This window comes from Apium graveolens, chromosome 4 (assembly GCF_009905375.1).
Source record: "Apium graveolens cultivar Ventura chromosome 4, ASM990537v1, whole genome shotgun sequence".
NCBI classification, from domain to species: Eukaryota; Viridiplantae; Streptophyta; class Magnoliopsida; order Apiales; family Apiaceae; genus Apium; species Apium graveolens.
The window spans coordinates 268,918,771-268,944,634 of NC_133650.1; the positions used below are offsets into that span (position 1 = coordinate 268,918,771).

A 25,864-nucleotide genomic window follows, 5' to 3' on the forward strand; every position below is an offset into this window, starting at 1 on the left:
GAAATTAAAATCCAGAAATCAAACACTAAAATTAATTGCATAATCAGAAACTATGATTCTTGGGCTTCAAAACGAATACTTACATGAACAATTTGGGTTCCGGAATCACCTTCAAATTGGCTTTGATCCGCAAGAACACTCAAGAACCCTAATTACTCTTTCTGAATTTTCTGTTGATTTTGTTGATTTTTAATTAAAATTAATAATTAATTACTGAAAAATCAGCTATTTATACTATATAAAATAATACCCCTAAATAAAATTAAGGGTCTAATTACACCCCTAATAAAAATATTTGGCCCCAATTTTTATAATTTTTGGGTATTAATATTGAATTTTTAAATATTTAATAAATACAAAATAAATACTAAAAAATTCCCAAAAATTGTGAATATTACAAAAATGCTAAGAAAAGTGATATATGATAATTCCATGATCATATAAAAATAAAAATGTGATTTTTGTGGGGTTTTTGGTACCCGAAGGGGCCCGAAAAAGTCATTTTTCGCGAAAAAAGGTCAATTTGTAAAACGTCTAGGGGTTCAGAATAGCGATATGGTATAGGGCATTTTTGGAAAAATAGGGCCAATGATTTTGTTTGAAATACGGGCTTTTAAAACATGGTTTTGAGCTTGGACTCCTAAGGAATGGACCGTCTTAGCGGAACTTCCAGGCCATTTGGGATAATATAATAAGGCTGGGCCGGCGCCACTCGACCACCTACGCCACTCCTAGTTCAGATGAAATCCATGACTCTGAAACGTAAAGCTCGTCCCCCCTTTCCCCAAGTAGAAACTTGTTGATACGGCTCCACCAAAAAGTCGTATCTAGTTGGAAAGGAAAACTCACCGATATTTCCCAGGCGGTGCCTGTTAATGGATTAACTTGTTCCAAGAATTTTACTTCCCGAGTGTTGGGTAAGTAATCAAAAACTCTTTTATCCAAACAGCAACCTTGTTGCAAATATAAAATACACCACAGAGCCGGATCCCTCAGGTTTTGAGCGAGTATTTAAATCCCCTTCGAAAGGTGGATCTTATATATAAAAATGAGTTTTGGGATCCGCCCTAACTTTTAAAATCATTTTGAAGACTCGAAAACATTTTTAAGAATGTCTGGAGTAATGCTGATTTAATGAAATAAATCAGTCCCGATATATTTAGAAAATATCTTAATATTATTATTTAAATAATATTCCCATAAAGGATAATCTTTATAAAAATAATTGAAGTAAAAGTTATAAAACTCATACTTGAAATGAATAAAAATAACCAAAGATATACTTATACGAAAGTACGATCTTTATTTGAATAATCGAAAATAAGTTTGATTATCGAAATATTATTCTTTAATAAAATAAAGAATATTATTTAATAAAATAAGCGGAGTCATAAGTCCTCGAATGAATATTCAAAATAATATTCATTAAGTAAAATAAGCGGAGTCATAAGTCCTCGAATGAATATTCAAAATAATATTCATTTAGTAAAATATAGTTATCGAATAAACCTTATTCGATTAATAGTTTTGAAAACTATTCATATATATATAAATATATATATATATATATATATTATACTCGGGAACATCGACTCCCGGTTTAGAAAATGTTCACCTTTGGGTCCCCTATACTAAGGGTATAGGCAACTACTGCTTATCTCTAGCATAGGTATTATGCAACTTATAAGCATTTGAATCAACAATTAGATATCAAGATTATGAAACAGACATGCATATATACCATATCAGCATGCTCCAATATATCGCAAGATTTGCTAACAACCATCATGCATCTATCACAAAATAATGCATATACATAATCCGGGGTCGGGGATCCGGGTTGTCACGAGTTCTATTTCCCTTAATAACACCCAATCTTAATAAACAATCAACTACTCTGTATTGTGACCCCACAATATACACACACACGCCACAAGTTATAGTCTCAGAGATGAATACCAAAAATAACACAAGTCATTTTATTCCACATTATAAGCCATTACACCTCAAGAGGGTTTCTGAATAAATTTACATTTCTTTACCATTATTACAATTCATATAGATACATAAGTCTGGTACAACAAAAGTTGAAAGCCTAGCCTACTAATAGTTCCTACCTCAGCTACAACGGCATCAACGCCTACAGGAAACTGCGGAACGTTTCCTAATCGCTCACGAATTGGGAGCTTGATCCTGTCCTAAAGAAAATAGAGGAGCTAAGGAGCAATAGAGCCAAAGATGCACTTCCAAAAACTCTGTCTATTCCCTTCACAGGAAAGAGAGTGCATTTGAGGCCTTATTGGCTGATGGAATTCATGGATGATAAGGGAGTTAGAAGATTCTTCAGACTGGATGACCAACTGAGTATCTCTAGCAATGAAACTCTTTTAAAAATGCAAGAAATGTTGGATTTATCTGAAGCTGATGAACTTGAATTCCACAGACAACTCCAGAGTCAAATAGAGGAAAACAACAGGAGGCTTGGGAAGAAATTCAGACAATCAAGGAAATAGATTTATCTGCTCAGACTAGAGGAGCACCTTGAAAATTGATTGTGAGATTTCTTTATATACTTTGTTTTGTTCAATTTTCAGTAAATATTGTAGCACTTATCAGTTTTATCTTCTACTTTTCGATCTGTATCATTAGGGTGTTTTGTTATCATCAAGTTTCTCTTAATTTATGGCTAAATTTTCAGTAGACATAAATTGGGGGAGATTGTTAGGAATATGTTATGAACTTGATGATAAATTAAACAAAACACCTTAGTAGATTTAACTTAGTGAATTTTGTAGCACTCGATGGATGATCAAATATAGTCCCGACGGATGATTTAATATAGTCCTGACGGATGACAACTTGACATCCACCGGGTGAGTAGCTTATGTAACAAATAAGTATTGTAGCACATTTCTGCAAACAACTTTGTGTAGATTCTGTAGGAGTATATGAGTCATGTTGACTACTAGTGGATATGCAGAATAGGTTGATTAATTGTAAATATGAGATGTCTTGTAATTTTGTATAAGTGAAATGGAGTCAAGTAAAAAATAGCTACCCGATATATGATCAACAAAGCTACCCGATGGATGATCAACAAAGCTACCCGACGGATGATAAACATGTACCCGACGGATGATCAAATTCAAATATCTATTGACAGTGACAACACAGTCACATGCGTTGGGTGTTTGCAAAAAAAATGTGGCAGCCTGTTAAGCAGGAATTTGAGAACAAAGAAGCATTACCATTTTCATGTAATTATGAAGATATTCAAAGATGCTGGAATAGAGTAGTGAAGAAGCATGGAGTTAGACTAGATGTGTTTTTTATTATCTTATCTTATTGTCATGTAAACTTGGTGATATATAAACCAAGTATAGCTAGTAGAAGATTCAACTAAGCAAACACATTTTAAAGAGAGATAGAAAAAGTTGTACTTGTCAAGAATTTCTCTGTAGTTTGTTTGTTCTACTTGTAAAGCAGTTGTGAGCCATTTTAAGCTACACAGAGTTCTCAAACTGATATATATATATATATGGATTCATTGAAATCCACCAGAAAGTTTTAAAAACTTGTGTTTTTATTACTTTGTGTCTTGATTTATATAACTCTTTCATTCCGCACTCTGCAAATCAAACACTTATATATATTCAGTTAGAACAGTTTTTAAAACCTTGAAAAAGTAGCCAAAATTACATTCAACCTCCCTTTTGTAATTCTTGTTGTATTGTTAGGGAATAACGGTGGCAAAGGAAAAACAACAAAAAATGAAGATGTTCCAGTTATGCTGAAAAAGGTTGGTTCACCTATGTTCAAGGCATGTGAAGTAGATTTCAGTGAAAAAGAGTTGATCATAAAGTAAGAAATTGATGATGAAGATAATGAGAAGAATAATGCAGAAACAACTCCAACTTCCACAGCTGAGAAGAAGCCCAGGTCAACCAAGATTCCAAGACACCTGTCAAGGAAATGAAAACTGAAAATGCAAGAAAGAAAAAGAAAAATAGAAATGGGAAGATAAGGATAAACAAAAGCAACAAATTTGCTTATGTTGCAGATGTTCCAAGAAAACAATGTCAAAAATGTGGCTCTGTGAATCATCAAACTCACCTTTGTAAAAAGGTTGTTAGCAAGTCAGTAGAAGGAACATACAAGTACAATGAAGCAAATGCAAATGATCCCTACTCATTTTGTGACAAGTTTGATTGCATCCCTTGCAACATGAAAGTGATGAAAAGTTGTCACAAGTTGAGAGTAGATCTCAAAGAAGTTAGTATTAGATCTACAACTACAAGGAAAAATGCACAAATATCTATGAATGCAACTCTTTCTGAGACTTCTAACTCTACTTATGCTAAATCAGTTAACAAGAAGAAAGTACCCAACATTGCTTGGGTTGCTAAACACACTTAATCCTCATTGTATGCAGGGAAAAATGAAGAAAGTCATATGGATCATAGACAGTGGATGCTCCAGGCATATGAAAGGTGATAAGGCCCTACTATCACAACTGAGAAGAAGGTTGGCCCTTTGGTGACCTTTGGAGACAACAACAAAGGATTCACAATGGGATATGGCAAAATTGTTTTAGTAAATGTTGTCATTGATGATGTAACATTGGTAGCTGGTAAGTAAATCTTCTCAATGTCAGCAAGTTTGCAAACAAAGGTTTTAAAGTTCTTTTTGATAAAGAAGAATGTACACTCATCAACAAGAAAACCAATGAAGTTGCTCTGAAAGGAAGCTTGTTTGTTTCAGACTTGGACTCAACAAATGAGGATGGAATTTGTTGCTTCTACACCAAGTCATCTATAGAGCAAAGCAAGTTATGGCATAAGAAACTCTCACATCTGAACTACAAGGCAATCAACACTCTAGTCAAGAAAGAGCTAGTGAGAGACATGCCAAAATTAGAGTTTGCTCAAATTGAAGTTTGTGAAGCTTGTCATAAAGGAAAAATGAAAAGATCAAGTCACAAGTCAAAATTGTGAATTCCATAAGTGCACCTTTACAACTTATTCACATGGACTTATTTGGGCCAGTAAATGTCTTATCAATTTCAAGAAAGAAATATGCACTTGTGATTGTGGATGATTTCTCAAGGTACACTTGGGTAGAATTTATTCTCTCCAAGGATGAGACTCCACACATCATAATTGAGCACATAAAGAAGATAGAAAAATAGGCTGAAGATCAACACTGTGTGAAGAGATTGATAAGTGATAATGGGACAGAATTCAGAAATGCAACATTGAGTGAATTCTGCAGAAATAAAGGCATTGTTCAAGAATTCTCAGCTGCTAGAACACCTCAACAAAATGGGGTAGTTGATAGAAAGAACAGAACATTAGTAGAGGCCGCTAGGACAATGCTGCAAGATGCCAAGTTTCCAACTAGTTTTTGGGAAGAAGCTATTAACACTGCATGCTACACTCAAAATAGATATCTTATTAACAAGATTCATGGAAAATCACCTTACTCAATCATGTCTAAGAGAAACCCTACTGTAAAGCATCTTCATGTGTTTGGAATCAAGTGTTATATTTTAAAAGACAACTCTGAATATGTGGAAAAATTTGACTCAAAGGTTTTTGAAGCAATTTTTCTGGGATATTCATTGGAGAAAACTTCCTACAAGGACTATGTAATTGATCAAAAGAAAATTATGGAAAGCACATATGTGACTTTTGATGATGACAAGTGTCCAGGCTTGGAATGCCTTAATGATAATGAAGCTGAAGCCCTTGTATTTGAAAATCTCAACATTGACAGTGATTCTAATGAAGAGGCTGAAGTTAATGTACAACAGATGATAAATGAAGAGACTGCTGAACAAGAAAATCATGAAAATGGAAGTTCATCTCATACACCTGAATTTGATAGTACAAACTCAGGGGGAGAAAGAGAAGAAGGTTCTACTAGTCATACCAATAATGAGGGAAATGATGAAGGCAACAGTCAACAAACTCACACCAGAAAATGGGACAAGAGTCATAATCCAAATGCAATAATTGGTGATCCCAATGCTGGTGTAAGGACTAGAAGTGCAACTGCTAATGAGTGTCTACATGCATGTTTTTTGTCGTAGAGCCTAAGAAAATTGAAGAAGCTCTAATGGATCCTGATTGGATATCTGCTATGAAAGAAGAGGTTAATCAGTTTGAAAGAAAAAAAGTTTGGGAGTTAGTTCCTGCACCAAGGAACAGAAGCGTAATTGGAAAAAAATGGGTGTTCAGGAACAAGATGGATGAAAATGGTGTAGTTACCAGAAACAAGGCAAGGTTGGTTACAAAGGCTATTCACAGGAAGAAGGAATTGATTATGATGAAACTTTTGCTCCAATTGTAAGACTTGAAGCAATAAGGATTTTTCTAGCATTTGCTACACATTCAAATTTTAAAGCGTATCAAATGGATGTAAAGAGTGCCTTCCTAAATGGTGACTTAGAAGAAGAAGTTTATGTGCAATAGCCACCTGGCTTTGAAGATCCAGAATTTCCAAATTTTGTGTACAAACTACTCAAGGCTCTATATGGACTAAAGCAGGCACCTAGAGTTTGGTATAATACATTATCAGAATTCTTACTTAAACATGATTTTACTAGAGGTATCATAGACAAGACTGTCTTCTACAAGAAGCATGGTGATGATATGATCCTAGTTCAGATCTATGTGGCTGATATTATTTTTGGTTCTACAAATGAAAAGCTTTGCCAAAGATTCTCTAAGCTTATGCAGAGTGAATATGAAATGAGTATGATGGGGGAATTAAGTTACTTTGTTGGACTTCAAGTCCGTCAAAGAAGTGATGGAATCTTCATCAGCCAAACTAAGTATGTTAAAGACTTATTAAATTTTTTTGGCATGGTTGATTGTTCACCTGTATCTACACCTATGTCTACAGCAACAAAGTTGGATGAAGATAACAAGGGCAGGAGTGTAGATATTTCAAGCTATAGAGGAATGATTGGATCATTACTTTACTTAACTGCAAGTAGACCAGACATCATGTTTGCAACATGTCTATGTGCAAGATTTCAAGCCAATCCAAAAGAATCACATTTGATAGCTGTGAAGAGAATTTTTAGATCCTTGAAGGGGTCTCCAAACTTGGGATTATGGTATCCTAAGGGAACTGGTTTTGAAGCTGTTGGATACACAGATGCAGATTTTGTTAGATGCAGATTTTGCTGGATGCAGAGTTGACAGAAAGAGTACTAGTGGAAGCTGTCAGTTTCTAGGACAAAGACTGGTATCCTGGTATAGCAAGAAATAACAATCTGTGTCAAATTCTACAACAGAGGATGAATACATAGCTGCAGGAAGTTGTTTTGCTCAAGTGCTTTGGATTAGAAATCAGCTAATGGATTATGGCCTAGTGTTACACAAGATTCCAATCATGTGTGACAATACTAGTGCTATATCTATAGTGGTTAATCCAGTTAATCATTCTAGAACAACGCACGTTGATGTAAGGTACCATTTTATTAGAGAACATGCTACAAATGGTACCATTGAGATTATTTTTGTTTCAACAAAAAAACAATTAGCTCACTTTTTTATTAAACCTTTGGATGAAGCAACTTTCACTAGACTTGTAGGTGAAATTGGAATGCTTAATTCTTCATCCTAAGGCAAGAACTCAGCTAATGTTTTGCAGCAGATTAATTTCTATTAAATCAAAATTTATTTGATTAAATGGAAATTAACTGAAATATGAACTATAAATATTTCAGAAATCTCTGCATTTTTATTTTTCAAAATTCAGTATTCAGCTTGGAATTTTTCAAAATTCTAAGTAAACTACCTGATTGTTGATTTACATTTTCAATATGTAAAATTAGCACAAGGTAAAATCAAAGTGATCAAAAGTATATAGAGAACTGAGTTCTCGATAAGTCTAATTGACTTATCGACAGGTCATTTTAAGACTTCTCGAGTGAGTTCTCGATAAGTCAATTTACTGACTTCTCGAGTGACTTCTCGATAAGCTTTATTATGACTTATCGATAAGTCATCGTAGAATTCTCTATAAGTGATAATTCACAGAGTTCTCTACAAGTATAATTTTAGACTTATAATTCAGAACTGAAATAATTTAATCCAATAAATTATTTTGGTAAAATACTTTTGGCAAAATTATTCTGATTTTATTTTGATTTATTCAAAAAAATGGAAACAATTCAGTCCATTTTGGACAACTGGGCATTTATTAGACATCTCAATAGGTTTATTTTTAGTTCTCTACAAGAATAAACAAAATAACTTATCGATATGTTTTTAACTTTTTATGACTTCTCGATAGATAAATCCTAAACGTTTGTTTTTGAGTTCTCGACAAGTCATTTTCTTTTACTATAAATACCCAGACATCTCAACATACATATACTTAGGCCTTCGAGAACTCTAATTGACCTAGTTTGTTCAATTCCAAACCGATTTCTCTCTTGTTTCAAACCCTTTCTCACTAATTTCTTTTACCCATTTATCCTCACAATTACAACAATGGCAACAATTATTATTGTACCCTTCATCCCAAAGGAGACCAACTTCCTTGCATTCTTAGATGCAAATCAAGCACCTGAAGCTTTTAAAAGCTTTGTCAAGTTCTTATAGAAACATACTTTATTGGAGCTCTTACAGCTAACCCAGTTCTCTATCTGGATGTATTGGGTGATTTCTGGAACACAGCTGTAGCTAGGACAGTTGTGCATGAAGATCAATCTTCAAGTCTAGTGGTTAATTACCAAATCAAAGGACAACAGGTTAAGATAACTGAAGCTGATATGAACCTGGCCTTGAACATTCCAACTGACATGGTAGTAGGGATTCTAACTCTGGAGGAGCTGTATGAATTCTTGGATTTTATCAACTACTCTAAGAAGATTAACTTGGCTAGCTTGAACAAGAAAAATCTGAGAATGGAGTGGTCCTTTCTGTTTGATTCTGTGATTAGAGCTTTCACTTGCAGGAAATCAGGATTTGACAACATTTCCAGTGTTGTTCACAAGCTGGTCTACTCAGTGGCTCACAACAAACAGATCAATGTAGGACACTACATTCTGGAGGAATTGAGCACCAGGCTCATCATGCCATTCACTTCTAGAGGTAAAGAAATTTTTCTTCCTAGATTTATAATGTCTGCTTTAAATCATAAAGTAAGTGACATACATATGCTTGAGGGTGTAAATAGGTCATTAATAGGCAACTGTAAGTAAGTGTCCAAAATTATATTTGGATCACTTACTACTAAAAATAAGGTACATGCGGGTCTTAAGTTAACACCTTTCGTGATTGAAAGATTTAAGATCTATCCTTATCATATGCCTGACATGAGGGCCAATTTAATTCATTCTAGTGCAACAATGGTTCCTGATCCTGTGAAAGTACAAACACAGGCACACCCACAGGAACCTACCCATGTTGAGCCTACTTCTTCAAAACCAATAGCTGCTAGGAAACCAACCACTTTATCCTCTCAAAAGGGTGAAGTGAGTAAAAAGAAGAGAAAGGAAATAACCCTTACTGTGTTGAATGAGAGTGGTGAGGAACAAACACCAACTGAGTGTCCCTTGGTCAGAAAACCAAAGAAGGCTAAACAAACTGAGTTGACCACTCTAGACACCTCTGGATCCTCTCAAAAGGATGTAGTTATAAACAAGGGACTTGAACAGACTCTAGGTGCATCCTCTCAACAGGGTATCTCTATTAAAAAGAGCATTCTCCCAAATGCACCATGTAAAGAGTCTGCATAACCATCAATTGATCAAATACAAGTGTATGGAAGAAGAAACAATGATGACACACACAAGGAGAGCACATCTCTTGAAACTCCCTCATCCATTCAGGGGGAGCTGCCAACACTCACTACTGACCAATAACTCTTAATCTCTCTCAAATTTCTTCTTCACATACAACACTTGAATCCATTCCTCAAGTGCAAAGTCAATCAAGTGACATGGTTCAAGAAACCTTGCTCACCACCCAGACACCTCATTTAGATGGTGAGAGGCTACTAGCTGGGGTAGACCTTAACGACACCATCAAAACCATGGGGGGGGGGTCATCAGTTTTTACTAAAGACCCCATGGAGGTCACAAATGCACCTTCATGTGCAAATCAGTCTTCACAGACTTCAAGGTTTGAGGGTAGTAATTCTGAGGGGGGGGTTATCTAAATCCTCTCCAATTCAATTGGAGGTTCCCGTTCCAGGAACAACTCCCCTCAAAATCCTAGCTGAAATTGCTCTGACAATTGAAGTTGGGAGTACAATTGCCAATGACCCTGTTATGGGAGAGGCAAGTATAGCACATTTAAGTGACAGTGTGGTGCAAGACACACAAGGGTTTGAGGCTGTTGGAAATGACATTAGCACAGTCAAATCCTCTCCAATTCAATTGGAGGTTCCTACAACTAGTGAGGAACAACACCCTGTCATAAACATAGAGAAATCTGTGAGTCAAACTGTGACTCATGTCACAGGTGGTTCTAATCCTACACATCAACCCTCAAATTCTTAATCTCAACAACCACATCTCATCTCACAATGGCTATATACAACTGACTCTCAACCTACAACTGTGGATGATCTTCTTGTTGAGCAGATTTCAGGATTAGCCAATATCTCACAACATCTACTTACTTCAGATATGAGAAACCAAGACTATCAAGCCATTCTGCTAACATACAATGAAGAAGTTGAAAAATAGAAGGAGAAAATTGTAAATGATGCAGAACAAGACGGGAATGTAGATTCATGGTTGTCTAAAGATTTTTTTGGAAATGGATCAGGTCTTGGCTAGGTTTAAGGATGAATATGTCACTATTCTTGGAAGTAATGCCAAGGTCTTGACTCCACAGGATGTCTATGATGCAGTCACTAGAGTTTACAAAGCTCAACTCAAGGCTTTTCACCTATTTGGTAAAGCTCTAGAACTGAAGCTGACTGGTCATGAAGACAAGATAAGGAAGCCGGTGAAAGAGAAGATGGATGAGATCATACCTTCTCAAGTCAAGATCATCTCAAAGTTTAAACATTTTGCTGACCAAATGTCAAGGCTAAATCTAAATTCTATGGAAAAAGATGTCAAAAATCTCAGAAAATCTTTTATTGCTCTCCATGAAGTGGTTCAACAACAAATCACATGTTCAAATGACACAAAGCTCAAGTTGAACCAGCTTCACCAAAGCATATATGAGCCTTCTGCACTTCTCATGGAGGGTATCAAACAAGTTGTGCAAGACACATTTGGCCCCTCTATTCCTTCAAGCTCTCAACAACCTACCTCTACATCAATTAATCTCCAAATTCAAGCACTTCAAGGTCAAGTCTCTACTCTGCAAACCTCCAATGACCAACTCACAGCTCAAGTACATGCTCTCACTACACTGGTGCAGAGTCAACATGCAGACATTCAAGCATTGGTGGACTCCCACCAGCACTTATAAATGCAAAATTTTGTTGCTTTGGAAGCCATCATGGGCAAGCTCAATATCTTACTACCTGCACTTCCTGAGTCTGCGAGGCCAGAATTACCAACTCCCCGTTCCAAGACTAAGGGGGAGATAAAAGCTAGGATTCAACAATCCAAGGATGCTGGTAAGTCAAAGGAGCCTGGCAAATTAATCACGGGCTCTTCTAAAGCTCAATTCTTAAAAGATGTTGGACAAGACAGACTCCTAAAAGCTGTAGAAGAACCTTGTCAAGATCAGGAACTCAATGAACTTCTGTCAGTTTTAAGGGCATCTCTCCACAACAACTACATCATATACAAGAGGGCTTTGGCCAACAACATTAACTTTGTGAGAGTGGTAATTGTCCAGGTTGATAAATTTCTGGAAAAGAGAATCATAGCTAGTGTGAATGACTGTGGTCTGGACAGATGTCTCCAGGTGTCTCTCTCCAATCTCCAAAGACTGAGAGCATCTGAGTTGGATGTGATAATTGACAAAGTGCATACAATAATTGACAAAGTGATCAACCTCCTTCTGGCTCAAATCCAAGTCAATCCTCAAAAGCAACAGGTGACAAGGGCAAAAAATAAGATGAAAATAAGGGAGATGACAGCAAGAGAGGAGAAGAAGGAAGAAAAAGGAAGATGGATCACAATCACAACAACAACAAACCCTAAAAATCCAAACCAACCAAGCTCAACCTTCAAATCCAACAAACTCAAACACTCAACCATCTCTCACCTCAAAGCCAAAATTTCTATACAATCCAACTGCAAACTCACTTCTCAAAATTCCAATCACTTCCACTCAAACCAGATTGAAGAAAATCACAACTCTACCATCATATAAACCTCCAATAAAGACGCACTTTAAATCTGTTGGAAGAAAAGCAAAGCAACTTCCAGTTACTGAGAGATCATTATGGAATTTCTATGATCAAACTGACTTTCTTCCACTAAATTGGTGCCACACAGATGAAGAATATTTTCAATAACTAGCTGAAGAAATAGTCATAGTATGGGTTATATCATATACAGAAGTCAGAATTTATTATGATGATGGTTCTTTCACTCTACTTGGAAGCAATCTAATGAACACACTTTCAACCACAAAGTTTAAAAAAGTGATCACTCTAATGAAGGATAAAGATACTATTACAAGGTTCTGGAAAGCTGTGTATTGTATATGGGTGAAAGAAAGAGATGAGAAAATTGCAAAAGGAAAAAGCTGAGAAGGAAGAAAGAGATAGTAAATATGCTGAAAAACTGGAAAGAATTGAGAAAATATCAAATGAGCTTAAAGCAAAAGGGTTGAGCAGACTCTCCAAAGATGGACATTTTATGAACATCAAGATTGGCAGATTTTCCAGGTTTATGGATGGTTATTTAAATGGTTATTCATTAGATGAGTGGCTCAAACTTGTGGAAGTTTTAAGAGGAACTGAAATTTTAGAAGAAATGGAAGTGTTAGTGACTCTTATAGATCTCATTAGAAAGGAGTCAGGCTATGAAGATTTCATGTAATGAATGTTCTTGTTAAAATTTCAATGACCATTTAATGTCAAATGTTATATTTCTGTCAATTTGTATGTAAAGTCTAAATTGTTCATTGTAGCTTGGGGTTAGTCTTTTTAACGGGCATGAATTTGTGATAAGCAATCTTCTCACAAATTGGGGGAGATTGTTGTGCAAGACATGCCAGTACCTTAACAAGACTAAGTCAAATTGACAAACCTAAGTAAGTTGTATTGTAATCTAAATTTTTATTTTGTGTTGTAACATTTAAGTCTGTAAAAATATAAAATAGACTAGACTGGAGTATTTTTCTCTAAACAGTCTCATGCCTAATAATAAGCTCTGAAAGAAGATCATAAAGATCATGCCTCAGAGAAAATGTGAAGAAGTTTGGAGTTGAATAAATCTGTTTTGTGAAAAACATTATAAGTCAAGAAGTCTACAAGTCACAGATTAAGTGTTATAGAGAAGTCATTCGAGAACTCCAGAATGACTTATCGAGAAGTCAAGAAAAGCTACTAGAGAACTCTGAGATATCGACAAGTCAAAATATCATTAGAGATATCTGAGATATCGATAAGTCAAAATATCACTAGAGATTTCTGAGATATCGATAAGTCTATTTGTCACTAGAGAACTCAGAGATATCGATAAGCCAAAATGAATACATGAAGATAAGAGATCTCGACAAGCCAAATTCCCTTATAGAGAACTCAAAGACTTCGATAAGTCAAGAATCATTAAAGAACTGTGAGACCTCGGTAAGCCTTTATACTTATCAAGATGTCAGTTCTCTAACAGCTAACTGAAGACCTCTAATGAAACTCAAATGCATAATACAATCAAATTAAATATCCAAGATTATCAATCAACAAATAATCCAATCAGCTGGATTGACAAGTCTACAAAAAACAGCTTGAAGAGTGCAAGATAAAGGGTAAAGATTAACTGACAAAGGAAGATCAAAGTTAACACAATATGGAAAGACATGCTAAGCCAGAAATGGAAAGATTAGTGACATGTTGCTAAAGTGATTAGCACTTCTTATTACATGTTGTGTAAACCAGTGTTTAACTACTCTATAAAGTTAACACTGGTCCTTTGTTAGCAGTAACAATTTCAGATAAGAAAAATATTGTATTCTCTCAAGGAAGAAGCTAAGCTTTTTAACAACAAAGAGCCTAAAAATTTTGTAGCAAAACATTCTTAATTTTAATATAAAATTAAGTGAGTTTTGAAAGATCTGTGTTCATTTTTCTTACTTGTTTAAATTTAGTATTAACACATTTCACCACAAGATTTTAATTTACTTTGTTCACCACCATAAACACTTCAAGAAAAGCATAAAAACACCAAAACATATTCACTTCCCTTCCATGTATGATTCATTACCTAACAATCGCATTAACACATGCGACCATATCATCATGTATTCACATAATTTCACTTGAAAATCAAAGCTCATTTATTTTTCTTAAATCTTCATAAATAATCATTTTTCAGTAAAACGATACACGTACTCATTTACGTGTATTACACGATAACTCGTATCGATCATGTTTTCATTTCGTTGTCATATCTACATCAATACATATACAACTTATAAGCACATCAAATTGAAAAAAAGTAAATCCATGTAATAATTTTTAATCCCACACAAATTCACATTTATTCATAAAATATAATATGCGAATTTCCCGGATATTACATTTGATGTTATCTTCCACTAACAATCATTTCTTCATTTAATTTACTTTCATTCAAATCTCTCTCTCTCTCTCATTCCCATTCTTCCTCATTTTTATATTTTTAAATTAAAAATTTTCAATAATTTCCGTTCCTCCACTAATTTTATCTTATTTAAGATTAATTTTATTTACACAAATATTCCTTATTTTATTTTTTATATTTAATAAAAAGTTAGACTATCAATATTTGTAATTAGGGTAATATTATTTTTTAAGTTTCAATATTTATGATTTTTTATATTCTCATTATTATGTATTAAAAATATTATATTAATATCTATTCAAATTATGCTATTTTAAAATAATTTTTCAGAAATTAATTAAAATATAACTGAGAATCTGCTCGGAAACTAATCTAATTTTTAAATAAGCAAGAATGCATTTGTTTAATGTTTAAAAATGGTCATTTGTTTGACCATTTGAATTAACACACATTGAATACTGTATATCATTTTCAAAAATTATACTCTTATTTCCTACTTATTTTAACAAATTATTAGCATTAAAGGGCTTAAAAAATTTCATTCGAATTCACTTTAATTTATTACGAAATTTTAGTAATTCAATCTGTTCAATTTCTATCTTTTCCTAACATGAAAAAAGGATAATATTTTTAATTTGATTACGGTATGATAACCCACTTAGGTTCAAATAGTAATAAGAGATTGGAATCAAAAATCGGGTTAAAGTGGTATGAGGTTGATGTATTATTTTGATAAATTATGTTTAGTTGAGTGCCGAGATGAATACGTTCATTTTAAAAAATATATATATTTTTAATTATTTTAAATTATTCAATTAATTATAAATTTAATATATTTTTGCTTCATTAATTTATATTTTTATTATATTTTACATGAAATTGTTTAAATATATAATGAAAATAGTGAAAATAAAGTTTGTTACGCCCCTCTTGTACAAATTTTTTCCATTGGGTATGAAAATTTCATACCCTTGGGGTTCGTGGAAAGGGTTTGATATCATATTTTTGTTAACCAAAGACTAGGTATGGAGTTGAAATAAACGAAACTATACCTGATTACAGAATTACCTGATTACAAAATTGCTCGAACTCGAATTAAACGACCCCTGAATTATCATTTAGGGTTGAAAGATCCACTGTATAAGGCTGTAATTGAACAAAACCGTTCGTGAACACAACTCGGAATGGGTTTGTTTAAGTAAACTCGACTCATTTTCTTAAATTAGCTAAGCTTGAACATGAAAATGAGATCAGATGGGTAAACGGGTCGAACTGACCTTTTTGTCTGTTCGGCCCGTTTAGCTCGGACTCAGATCGAACTCGGTAATTCGACTCCGCTCGGATAAAGTTTATATTTATTACAAATAATAAATTATTACTAGACACTTAAATATTTTTATTAGTACATTTTTTTCATCATTTTTAATAATTTAATAATTTTATAATTTTTATTCATTTTTCTAAATATAACACTTAACTTTCGCGTAAAGAAATTGTCAAATATTATTATAATGATATATTTATCTCCAATTCTTCACATTTTCGTAAATACCAGCAAATAACTTGTAATTTACACAAATATAATTTAAAATAAAATATAAAAGGAAAATAAAATTTTAACATCAACTATTTAAAAAGTAATGTATGAATTCTAAAGTTATGAATTTCTTAATAATATAATAATATAAAATTAAACTGAATATCATCCCAACACTCATTATTTTTCTTGCCAATTAATCCCTAATGATATGTTTTCTCTTATAAAAAACTAATTTGTAGTCAAAATTAAGCTTCAAAATTTAATTAGGAGTTACAACTTTTTAAAAAACTATTTTAATGACTTGTACGATGAACTCTATAAACTTAAAGGTCATTGATTTTATTACTATTAAACACCAAATTCACAATAAATAATTATTTTAAAAAAACTGGGTAATATTTTTTTGGGCTTTTTTGAAAAATACCCAAGTTTAAAAATATTTATGCAAAAATACTATCTTATTTTTAAAAAAATTGCAAAAATACCTTTTAATTTACAAAAATACTATTTTTCAATTTTTTTTGCAAAAATACGGTTTTTTGGCACAACCTTTGACGAGTTTTTACAATACAACTACATGCAAACTCAAATTAATCAAAAAAACTTTATTCAACTAGTTGCATATATGGTTGATTCCGTATTTTTGCAAAAAAAATCAGAAGATAGTAAAATCGCAATTTTTTTTAGAAAAGTTAGTATTTTTGGTAAATTCTCTATTTTTTTTGAAGTAAAAAATGTATAATTATATTTAATTAATAATAATATAAATAAATAATACTCAAGTAAAATCAGAGCAGAGACGAGGAAATGAAATGAAATGAAACTCTAAAACCCTACAGATTCAAACGAATACTCTGAGCAACACTGCACAACCATGAGACGCAGCATTACTAGATTCACATCTCCAATCGGCAAAACCGCCGGACTTTTCACTGCTCCTTTCTCCTCCGGCGCCGGCAGAGGTCGTGGCCGCGGTGCCGGCGTCGATCCTCTTTACAATTTCGTCAAATCCGTTCCTGGTAATCCTATTGATGAAAGCCCCGATTTCTCAACTCCCGGACATGGACGCGGCGTCGTAGAATCTAGGGTTCCGGGCGCCGGGGTTGATTATTCGGTTTCGGATCATCCGACCCGACCCGACCCGATAGGGTTTGGGCGGAAAGTGCCGGAGTTTATTCATAGGATAGAGGAGGAAGAGAAGTCTGGTGAGGGAATTGATGAGTTTGTTGTGAATAGAAGGAGAGGAGATCAGGAAGATGTTCGTGTCGGGTTAGTTAATGTATTAGCTGGCACTGGCACGGGGCGGGGGAAGATCGAAGGCGGTGGCGGTGGGAGTAGAATTGGTGTTGAGCAGCAAGAGAATAGGTTTTTTAAGGCTAGGCAGGAGAATTTGGGGAAAAGTGAGAATGTTAATGTGAATGCGAATGTGAGGACTCCGGGGAAGAAGTTTGATAATCCGGAGGATGCGAGGAAACACGCCATGGAGGTTTTGTCGAGAGGTGATGGGAGTGGTGGTGGTGGTGGTGGTGGTGATAGTGTGGGAGGGGATAGAGGGGAGAGGGTGATGGAGAGTGGTGGACGAGGTGGTGGGAGAGGGCGTGGAAGAGGAGGGAGGGGGTTTAGAGGACGCGGTGGGAGAGGAGGCAGAGGAGGGAGGGGGCGGTTTGAGGATGAGGAGGAGGATGATGATGACGATGACGGGTGTTTTATTGGTGATCCGGCTGATGGGGAGAAATTGGCTCAAAGGCTCGGGCCTGAGACTATGAATCAGTTAGTGGAAGGGTTTGAGGAAATGAGTGAGAGTGTTCTGCCGTCGGTTCAACAAGATGCTTTTATTGAAGCAATGCATATTAATTACGCGGTATTGATGTGGTAGTTTTAAGTTTACAAGTTTTTTTTTTGTATTTTGGTAGATTATGTGTTTATAGATGTGTTGGTTTTTTTTTTTTTTGCAGATTGAATGTGAACCAGAGTACTTGTTTGGGGATTTTGAAAGCAATCCTGATATTGATGAGAAGCCTCCTATGACTCTCCGGGAGTGTTTTGATAAGGCGAAGCCTTTTCTAATGGCTTATGAAAATATTCAAAGTCATGAAGAGTGGGAGGTAATATCTTTGCTCTTTTGCAATGTGATCCAACTCTTTGATACTTCCTTATTTTGCTGTCCATATTCAATCCTGTTTCGTAGTTTGTTGCATTTATAAATGAAACTCTAATAATGTAAAAAGAGTTAAAGACAAGATAATGTTATAATGTATTGGAATACAACGATGAAGTGCCTACATGTTTTCTAGATTTGTATAGCTAAAATGTTAGTGTATGTTGCTCTTAGAAATGATTTTTCGGAGTAGAGAATTAAATTGAATTGGTTATGAATAACTCCCTGATTTGACGATGCAATAATAGTAAAACCATGCATTAGAACATGTAAAAGGCGAGAGTACATTATTTTTTATTTAGCAAAAAAAAAAAAAAAAAAAAAGGCGAGAGTACAATATCAAGTGTTTGATGGGAGTCGTAATTTATACCAAGTGTGTGTGCCATTTATTTCGTTAATAATTTGCGACAATCTACATTTCCCTTCATAAGCTGGCATAAACACAGAAAGTAGTTTCTTTCTATGAATATTGAAGTTTGTATTGTATGGGAAGTATTTTGTTTATTTAATACATTAATAATAGACTGACTTAATAAATGGGAAAGAGGTGACTGTGACCTGTCTAGGTTGTCATAGGACATATTTTATGCACCCACAAGTTTTCTTTTTTTACATACATGAAAATTTTGCAATAAGCTTTCTCCAAACAATGTTGTGACCTTCAGTAAAAGTCTTAATCTAGTATACATCATCTATTTTTTTAAAGCTAAACTGCAGATATTAATGCATTGCCTGATGTTACTAAGGTGTGTAGAGCCAAGTTCTGATAAATTACTTTTGTATTTCCTATGCAACTACCTATCAGTCTTGCACTCGACCAGTCCATGATCTCCCCCCCCTACCTTTATGCTGTCATGAGAACGAATAATACTTGAAGTTAAATTGTGGATGTGAACTCCTTTCTTTTCCTACTTATAGTTTCTGATAGAAATTGAACTCTATATCTCTAATTGAGATGATTAGTTTGGGGGAGCTATTGCAATTAAGTAATCATCTAAAAGTGTTACTTAGCTATATATTGGTTCCTATCGTTTCTTGTCCATATTCATAAATAAAAAGTCAATCATGTTGTTCTTTAATTCCCACCTATTTGTTTCTTTTCATTTGTAATATTGTTCTTTTTTACTAATCCAGGAAGCCGTGGAAGAGGCAATGAAGCAAGTCCCCCTTATGAAACAGATTGTTGATTACTACAGTGGACCGGATAGGGTAACTTCTAAGAAACAGATGGAAGAGCTGGAAAGAGTTGCAAAAACTCTTCCTGAGAGTGCACCAGATTCTGTGAAGCGGTTTACAAATCGTGCTGTTCTGTCTCTTCAGGTTGGCCTGCTTGCAAATGATTCTCTTTCTACTACAATCCATTATGCTCGATAATTTAATTAATATAAAGTGATAGCAAAAAGATAAAAGTTTTAACAGTAGCTTATTCGTTCTACGACGTATCTATGTGATTTTCTTCATCTCATGCACTGGATGACTTTTATTACAACAAAAGTAATGTTCTTTGAATAAAGTTTTTGTCTGAAAACAGGAGAAACACGACTTTAAAATGGAAAGGTGCATATTTAAAACATAAAAAATCAGTGAGCAATGCTTAATGGGATCCCGTGTTCATTTAAGATAGTACACTTGCATTCGGATGGAAATATTATGCTACATCCTAAATTAGATTTTTTTTCTCTCTTTTTTTCTCCTCACTCTTCAATAAATCACCCTAGACACATTTAAATAGACAAGATAAATAATGGAAAATTGGCTGGTCAAGAATTAATAAAGGGATACCAAGTCTACTAAATATATGAGGACATAGTTATACATTACAATTCAATTCTGTGCTTGTGTTTGTTAAAGTTCAATAATGTAGAACAATATTTGCAAGAGTGCAAGTATGTTGTACCACCATTATTTACTTCAGTAGTTATAAGGGTAGTTATATAAAATAGTTGAGGTTTCACAAATCAAGATCTTCTGAAAAGTACAACATAATTAGAGCAGAAGGATAATATCTGAAAAATCTTCATTCATCTATATTTCTCTTGTTTTGCATTAGTATTTAGTACTATCAGAAGCCACTGATTTTCCGTTGCTACTGTCATGTATTGTTTAAGCTTTCCTTCACATAGTCAAAATGTTTTGCAGAGCAATCCAGGGTGGGGATTTGATAAAAAATGTCAGTTCATGGATAAGCTGGTATGGGAGGTCTCACAGCAGTACAAATAAGCTTGTCTAATAATTTGAATGAAATGTGCTCATCCTTTTTGTTGGAGTTTTACAAGTAAGATCTGAGGTAAATGAGGTGCTAGGTACAGAGATCATTATTGTGCTCTATTCGCTGATGATTTGTTACATACAGTAACACATTTCGTATTAATTTAAATATATTTTAAATTTGTAATGCTACTGTGTAGAACTTAACTTTACTGCCATAAGTTGCAAACATGTGTTGCTCAAAGAGCTGTTCTCGATGTGTATGATACAAGTTTGCTGAAATTTACTGACCAACATCATTTTGCAAATGGTCAGTTTACTAGTGCTATAACTCATTTACGAATCTTGTGTTGTTTTCATTGCTGCCTGTTGGTCTATTAAGACAGCGGAGTTCTGACACAGTTGCGTTTGTTTATTATTTGTACTAGTGTCTATCCATGTATTTTACTATCCTTGGACATTTTACCTCCATTCAGTATGAGCTACTGACTGTATATTGGAAAAACAATATGCTAGCTTGTTTCAACAATTTATTGCATGATATGCTATGAAAATTTGCTCACTCACAAATTAATCAGTATTTCTACAAGTATTTAACCTAGGAAGAATTTAAGTACCATATTCTGTTCAGATGCCAAAGTTGAGCTCTATAGCAGCAAGCATCTTATCATCAGAAGACTATATTGCTTTACCCAGATTCTCATTGGATGATAAATACATGGTTCCAGCCTTCCAGGTTAGGTTACTGTTTGATAAACATGCCTGAAAACCACTTGAGAGAAAGTCCCAGAGTCTCATTGCTGGTGTAATATTTGTAATTATCTGCCCAAATAGTCTTGGAGATGCGTGGGACACTAAACCGAGAAATGAACTTGTACTGCTACGGGTTATGGCAACTAGAGGATACAACTGATACTTGGATTTTCCCAGCTACACGGTTGCTGGATACTGACACCTTATTTCCATCCTAATTAAAAGAGCCCTGTAAAATTTGAAAATGTGGACAGTGTATTTCTCATAAATTGACATCTTAACTAATTTAGATTGCGCCCTTTCCTCTTCCAGTGGCAAGCAATGGACTAGTTGCACCCCCCAAATATCATCATTTGTCTCACAATAGTTTTAATCTCGTGCTTCCAACGGATTGTCTCCTAGTATGCAATAACAGGCAAAAGAAAGAAAGCCTGCAGTGAACATGAAGATTCCGGCAGTCCCTGTTTTGCCTTTGCACCTTTTGCTCACTCGCTACTATGAGAGCACAAGCAAACAAGTGCAAGTCCCTATGTTTGCCATGCCGATTCCTGATTTTGATTAATCTCCGATTACCCGATTAATCCATGAACGGTGCCTCCACCAATTAAGTCCGATTCTCGCTTTATACAAGAGCATAGTGCTCTTTCAGCCAAAAGAAGAGTCATCTAGTCCTACTAATATAATAAATCCACCTACAAAAGAAGAGCATGACAAGGCGGGCATGCTAGAGATTACTGAGCTAGTACACTCGAGAGAGCACTGTGGATACAACACATGTATTCCTGACAACAGATGTATGTAGATCATGAATTCTTGGGAAGTAGGCAGATATATTTGAGTCACACAAGTTGTTTGGGTTTCCATCGAGTGATGGGACACATGGAAGACAGTACCATGTTGACTGTGCATCAGTGAAGGTGCGAGTCAAAGAACCAGACCAATAATACAATTACAACTTGGAAGAGCTCTAGCTACCTCCAAATCAATAGAATACAATGGATACGAGCATCACCAAAATCATTGTCTTTTCTGTCCTCACTGACTGATGAACCATGATGTTGTCTTCATATCACATTCCGGAAACATGATAACAGCGACAGATACCACACCAATTCATAACAGCTAGTAAGTTTCATCTTTTTCTCTTTTATGTGCAAACATATGTTCTTCACCTCCCAAATTTGATTCTTCTAATATATCCAGTAAAACAATTATTTGCATACCCATGCCCCTATCACTGATCACTTAAAATTGTCCTGATTATGTAATTATTATCGCCTAAATTGACTGATTAGACATCTGCGAAACCTACGTTGTATGTATTCAGGATGCGTCACGTAACTTGGAACTTAAAAGTAAGATTATCGTTTGTAATACTCATGTTATCTTTTATTTTCTATTTAATGTTTGATTTGTGTTTCAATTTAATATCCAAGTACATAATACATGATTCAGTACAAGTTGCACACAACAATACTATATCAAACAAATATTGTTCTTACCAGTATTTAGTTTTTTTTGACATGTCCAGTTTTTGTAAGTAATCCAAACTAATTAATCAGTCTCTCAGGCTAAAACATCCTGATTATCTGGTAATGTAGATGCTCTTTTGGATTCCTTTCTTTCCTCCTCATCCAGTGTGTCACAACTTGTCTCACCTCTAGTCTCTGGTAACCACATTACAAACACCCCACAAATCCCTATTGTCAATCCAAACACTAAATACGAAACTAAGCCCTTTCCTCTTCCTACCAACACTGGACTAGCGGCACCACCAGCAACCATCATTTGTCTCACTATCGTTACACCCGAGTTTCTGATACAAGTCGGAAACAGCTCTAGTGTGTAGATCATTAGCACATCAAATGCTGTACATACACTAAAGAAGGACACTAGTTCCATCACAACTTGAACTCCTTTCCATCTACTTGAAGCTGTAATCACACAGATCAAGCTACAGATGCAGCATAACGTAGTTAAAATGAATACTGCATTTCGTCTTTTTGCTTTTCCTATAAGCAAATAAGTGACCAATGTAGCAGGAAACTCAGACAATGCATTAAGGACTGTGCTCAAATAAATGTTGAAATTCAAGTTTTCAACAACTAATGGCAAGCCATAGTATACTAGTCCAATTCCAAACCCAACGACCATAGCTGCAAATAATCTTCGTGTCGCCCATTTTCTCTCATACAACATCTTAATGGAAGAGTAGATATTCACCGTCTCAGATTTTTGGTCGACTGCTGAAATATTTGAAATGGCAGCTAAAGTTAGGATATTACCTTTATTTTTAGGAGCAATACTTTGTAGAGTTCTTAGAAAATCTTCCTTTCGTCCTTGAATAAAAAGCCACCTGGGAGACTCGTGAACAAAGAGATATACGAGAAAGCAGTAGAGCAACCCGGGAGTGCAAGTCCATAAATATATTGTTCTCCACGAAGATCCTTTGTTCAAATATGCTATAGCTGGCAAAGATAAAAACCCGAGTGTGAAAAAAAAGAAGCCAATGGTTCCAATCTGGCCTCTATATTTTCTCCCAACAAGTTCGGAAGATAGCACAAGTGAGCAAGTACCCATTGTTGCCTTGCCAAAACCTGAAATAAACCTTAAGACTGAGTATATCCAAATGTTGGTGGAGAGAGTGGTGAGTATTCCAGAAATCGACATGACCATGCATGATAAAAGCATGGTGTTTTTGCGACCAAAAGATGAATCAGCTAATGATACCAGAAGAAAGCCACCTACAAGGGTGCCCAAGTAGAAAGATGAAGTTGGGAGACCAGTGATGAGTGAGCTATCACATTCATGGGACCATTCTGATACAATAGATGACCGCATTGGCTTGTCCCAAGACCAAGAATTCTTCGGAAGAAAACAGATATTTGAGCTGCAGGAATAGCCTGGAAGACAGTGCCATGTTGGTTGTGCATCGGTGAAGATGGTGATGAATGTTTGTTGTGAATCAAATGTCCAGACAAAAGATACAAGCACAACATGGAGAAACTGAATCCATCCGAAATCGCCTATGCATTCTTCAATTGTCTCTTCTAGTGATGAGTCCTGCTCAGCTGCCTTTGAAACTAGTGGAGTTGCACAATTTTTATCATCCATATTTGTATCACTTGAGAAAAATTATTTGCTTCTTGCTAATGTTGTTAGAAGGGGATTGAAATGGAGGAGGGGACGTACTTATATTAAACTTCGACTGAGTTCACTGTTATCATCTCCGGATACAGCTGTACACAATATCAATAGGGAGACATGAAAGCGTGAGTATTTAGATTTTTTATTGCGGTAAAGTCCCTTTGATTTTTACTAGAGACGTGAGTGCAGGAATATTTGGATCCTGTTGTCATCTTTTTGAAAGGGGTGTAGTCAAGTGAGAATCGGTTGCCCCCGGAGACAGTCCACTTGCACAGTTTATGATTGTGAATATTGTCTGCCGTATCAAAATGACATCATTCCCATATATGTACACTTATTTTAACTGCGCTATATAAAAAAAAACAAAGGTTCTTAAAATTTGCAACTAACCTACGTAGAGCGTCCACTGATCGAGTCTGCATCCTGAGAACGACCATTACTTCTCATCTGCTGTACAACTTGATCATTTACTGCCCGTTTGGCTAAACATTTTCCCAACTAAAATGCATGAAAATAAGCGTTCTACGTTTGGGTATTCTGCTTAATGAACTACATTGTGACTTAAATGATGACAAATTGAAAGTTAGCTATGTGCTTATGTTATACTTTCCTGGTTTTACTTATTGTATTCATCAGCTTTATTTTTATTAAATAAATAGTTAGATTAATTACCGTAAGTATTATATAATAATTTATATTTTAATATTTCAATTCTAAATTTTGTATTTCAAATAATATATTCATGTATATTAAAATTTTGATTTTTTTAATAAAAAATATAACTTATAAGTTATGAGTTACCAAGCATATTAGCAACTTATACCTAACTTATACCTAAAATTATTCAAATATCTAAATAACTTTTAAATATCTAAATAACTTCTAACTTGTGAACTTTTTATCACTTATATATTTACATGACACAATTTTAAGTCATCACTCTGGCCAGTGTATTGAACAGATCGGCAGGGCTAGAGCCTAGAGATGCCGGAATTTGGGCTCCATTTGTTTTGTGATAAAACTGAACACAAGCAGCAAAAAGGGAGAGAAGAGTTCGTTTAGCAAAAATGGGGAACAAGTGACATAAAACGTGATAACAAGACCTACTTCTTATTTTGGTGAAGTGCCAAATTATGTCTATTCATCTTGATAGCTCCTGGTTGGGCTACTCCTTCGACGCCGTACGTGAAACCTTCGTCGCCGTACGTGAAACCTTCGTCGTTGTGGAAGTGTAGCTGTGGTGGGGCTCCTACAAAACAATACCGGAAGGGAGGTTTGAGTCACGTGGCGCCTCCGGTGTGAGAGTAAGGACTCGCTTTTGGGGAAAATTAGATAGATATGAATGAAGGGTGGATGT

General features: G+C 34.9%; 2 protein-coding genes across 2 annotated transcripts; one reads left to right on the forward strand and one right to left on the reverse strand.

Moving 5' to 3' along the window:
* The first annotated feature begins 17,035 nt into the window (after positions 1 to 17,035).
* Positions 17,036 to 20,950, forward strand: LOC141720966 (uncharacterized). The gene is made up of 4 exons (XM_074523683.1): positions 17,036 to 18,102; positions 18,197 to 18,346; positions 19,534 to 19,719; positions 20,539 to 20,950. Exons 1-4 carry the CDS (start codon positions 17,116 to 17,118, stop codon positions 20,617 to 20,619), a joined length of 1,404 nt encoding a protein of 467 aa, XP_074379784.1. The 5' UTR covers positions 17,036 to 17,115; the 3' UTR covers positions 20,620 to 20,950.
* A 140-nt stretch (positions 20,951 to 21,090) lies between these two features.
* On the reverse strand, positions 21,091 to 24,893 carry LOC141720965 (organic cation/carnitine transporter 3-like). Its single transcript, XM_074523682.1, has one exon. The coding sequence runs from the start codon at positions 24,472 to 24,474 to the stop codon at positions 22,927 to 22,929; it is 1,548 nt and encodes a 515-aa protein (XP_074379783.1). The 5' UTR covers positions 24,475 to 24,893; the 3' UTR covers positions 21,091 to 22,926.
* Between the last annotated feature and the right edge of the window lie 971 nt (positions 24,894 to 25,864).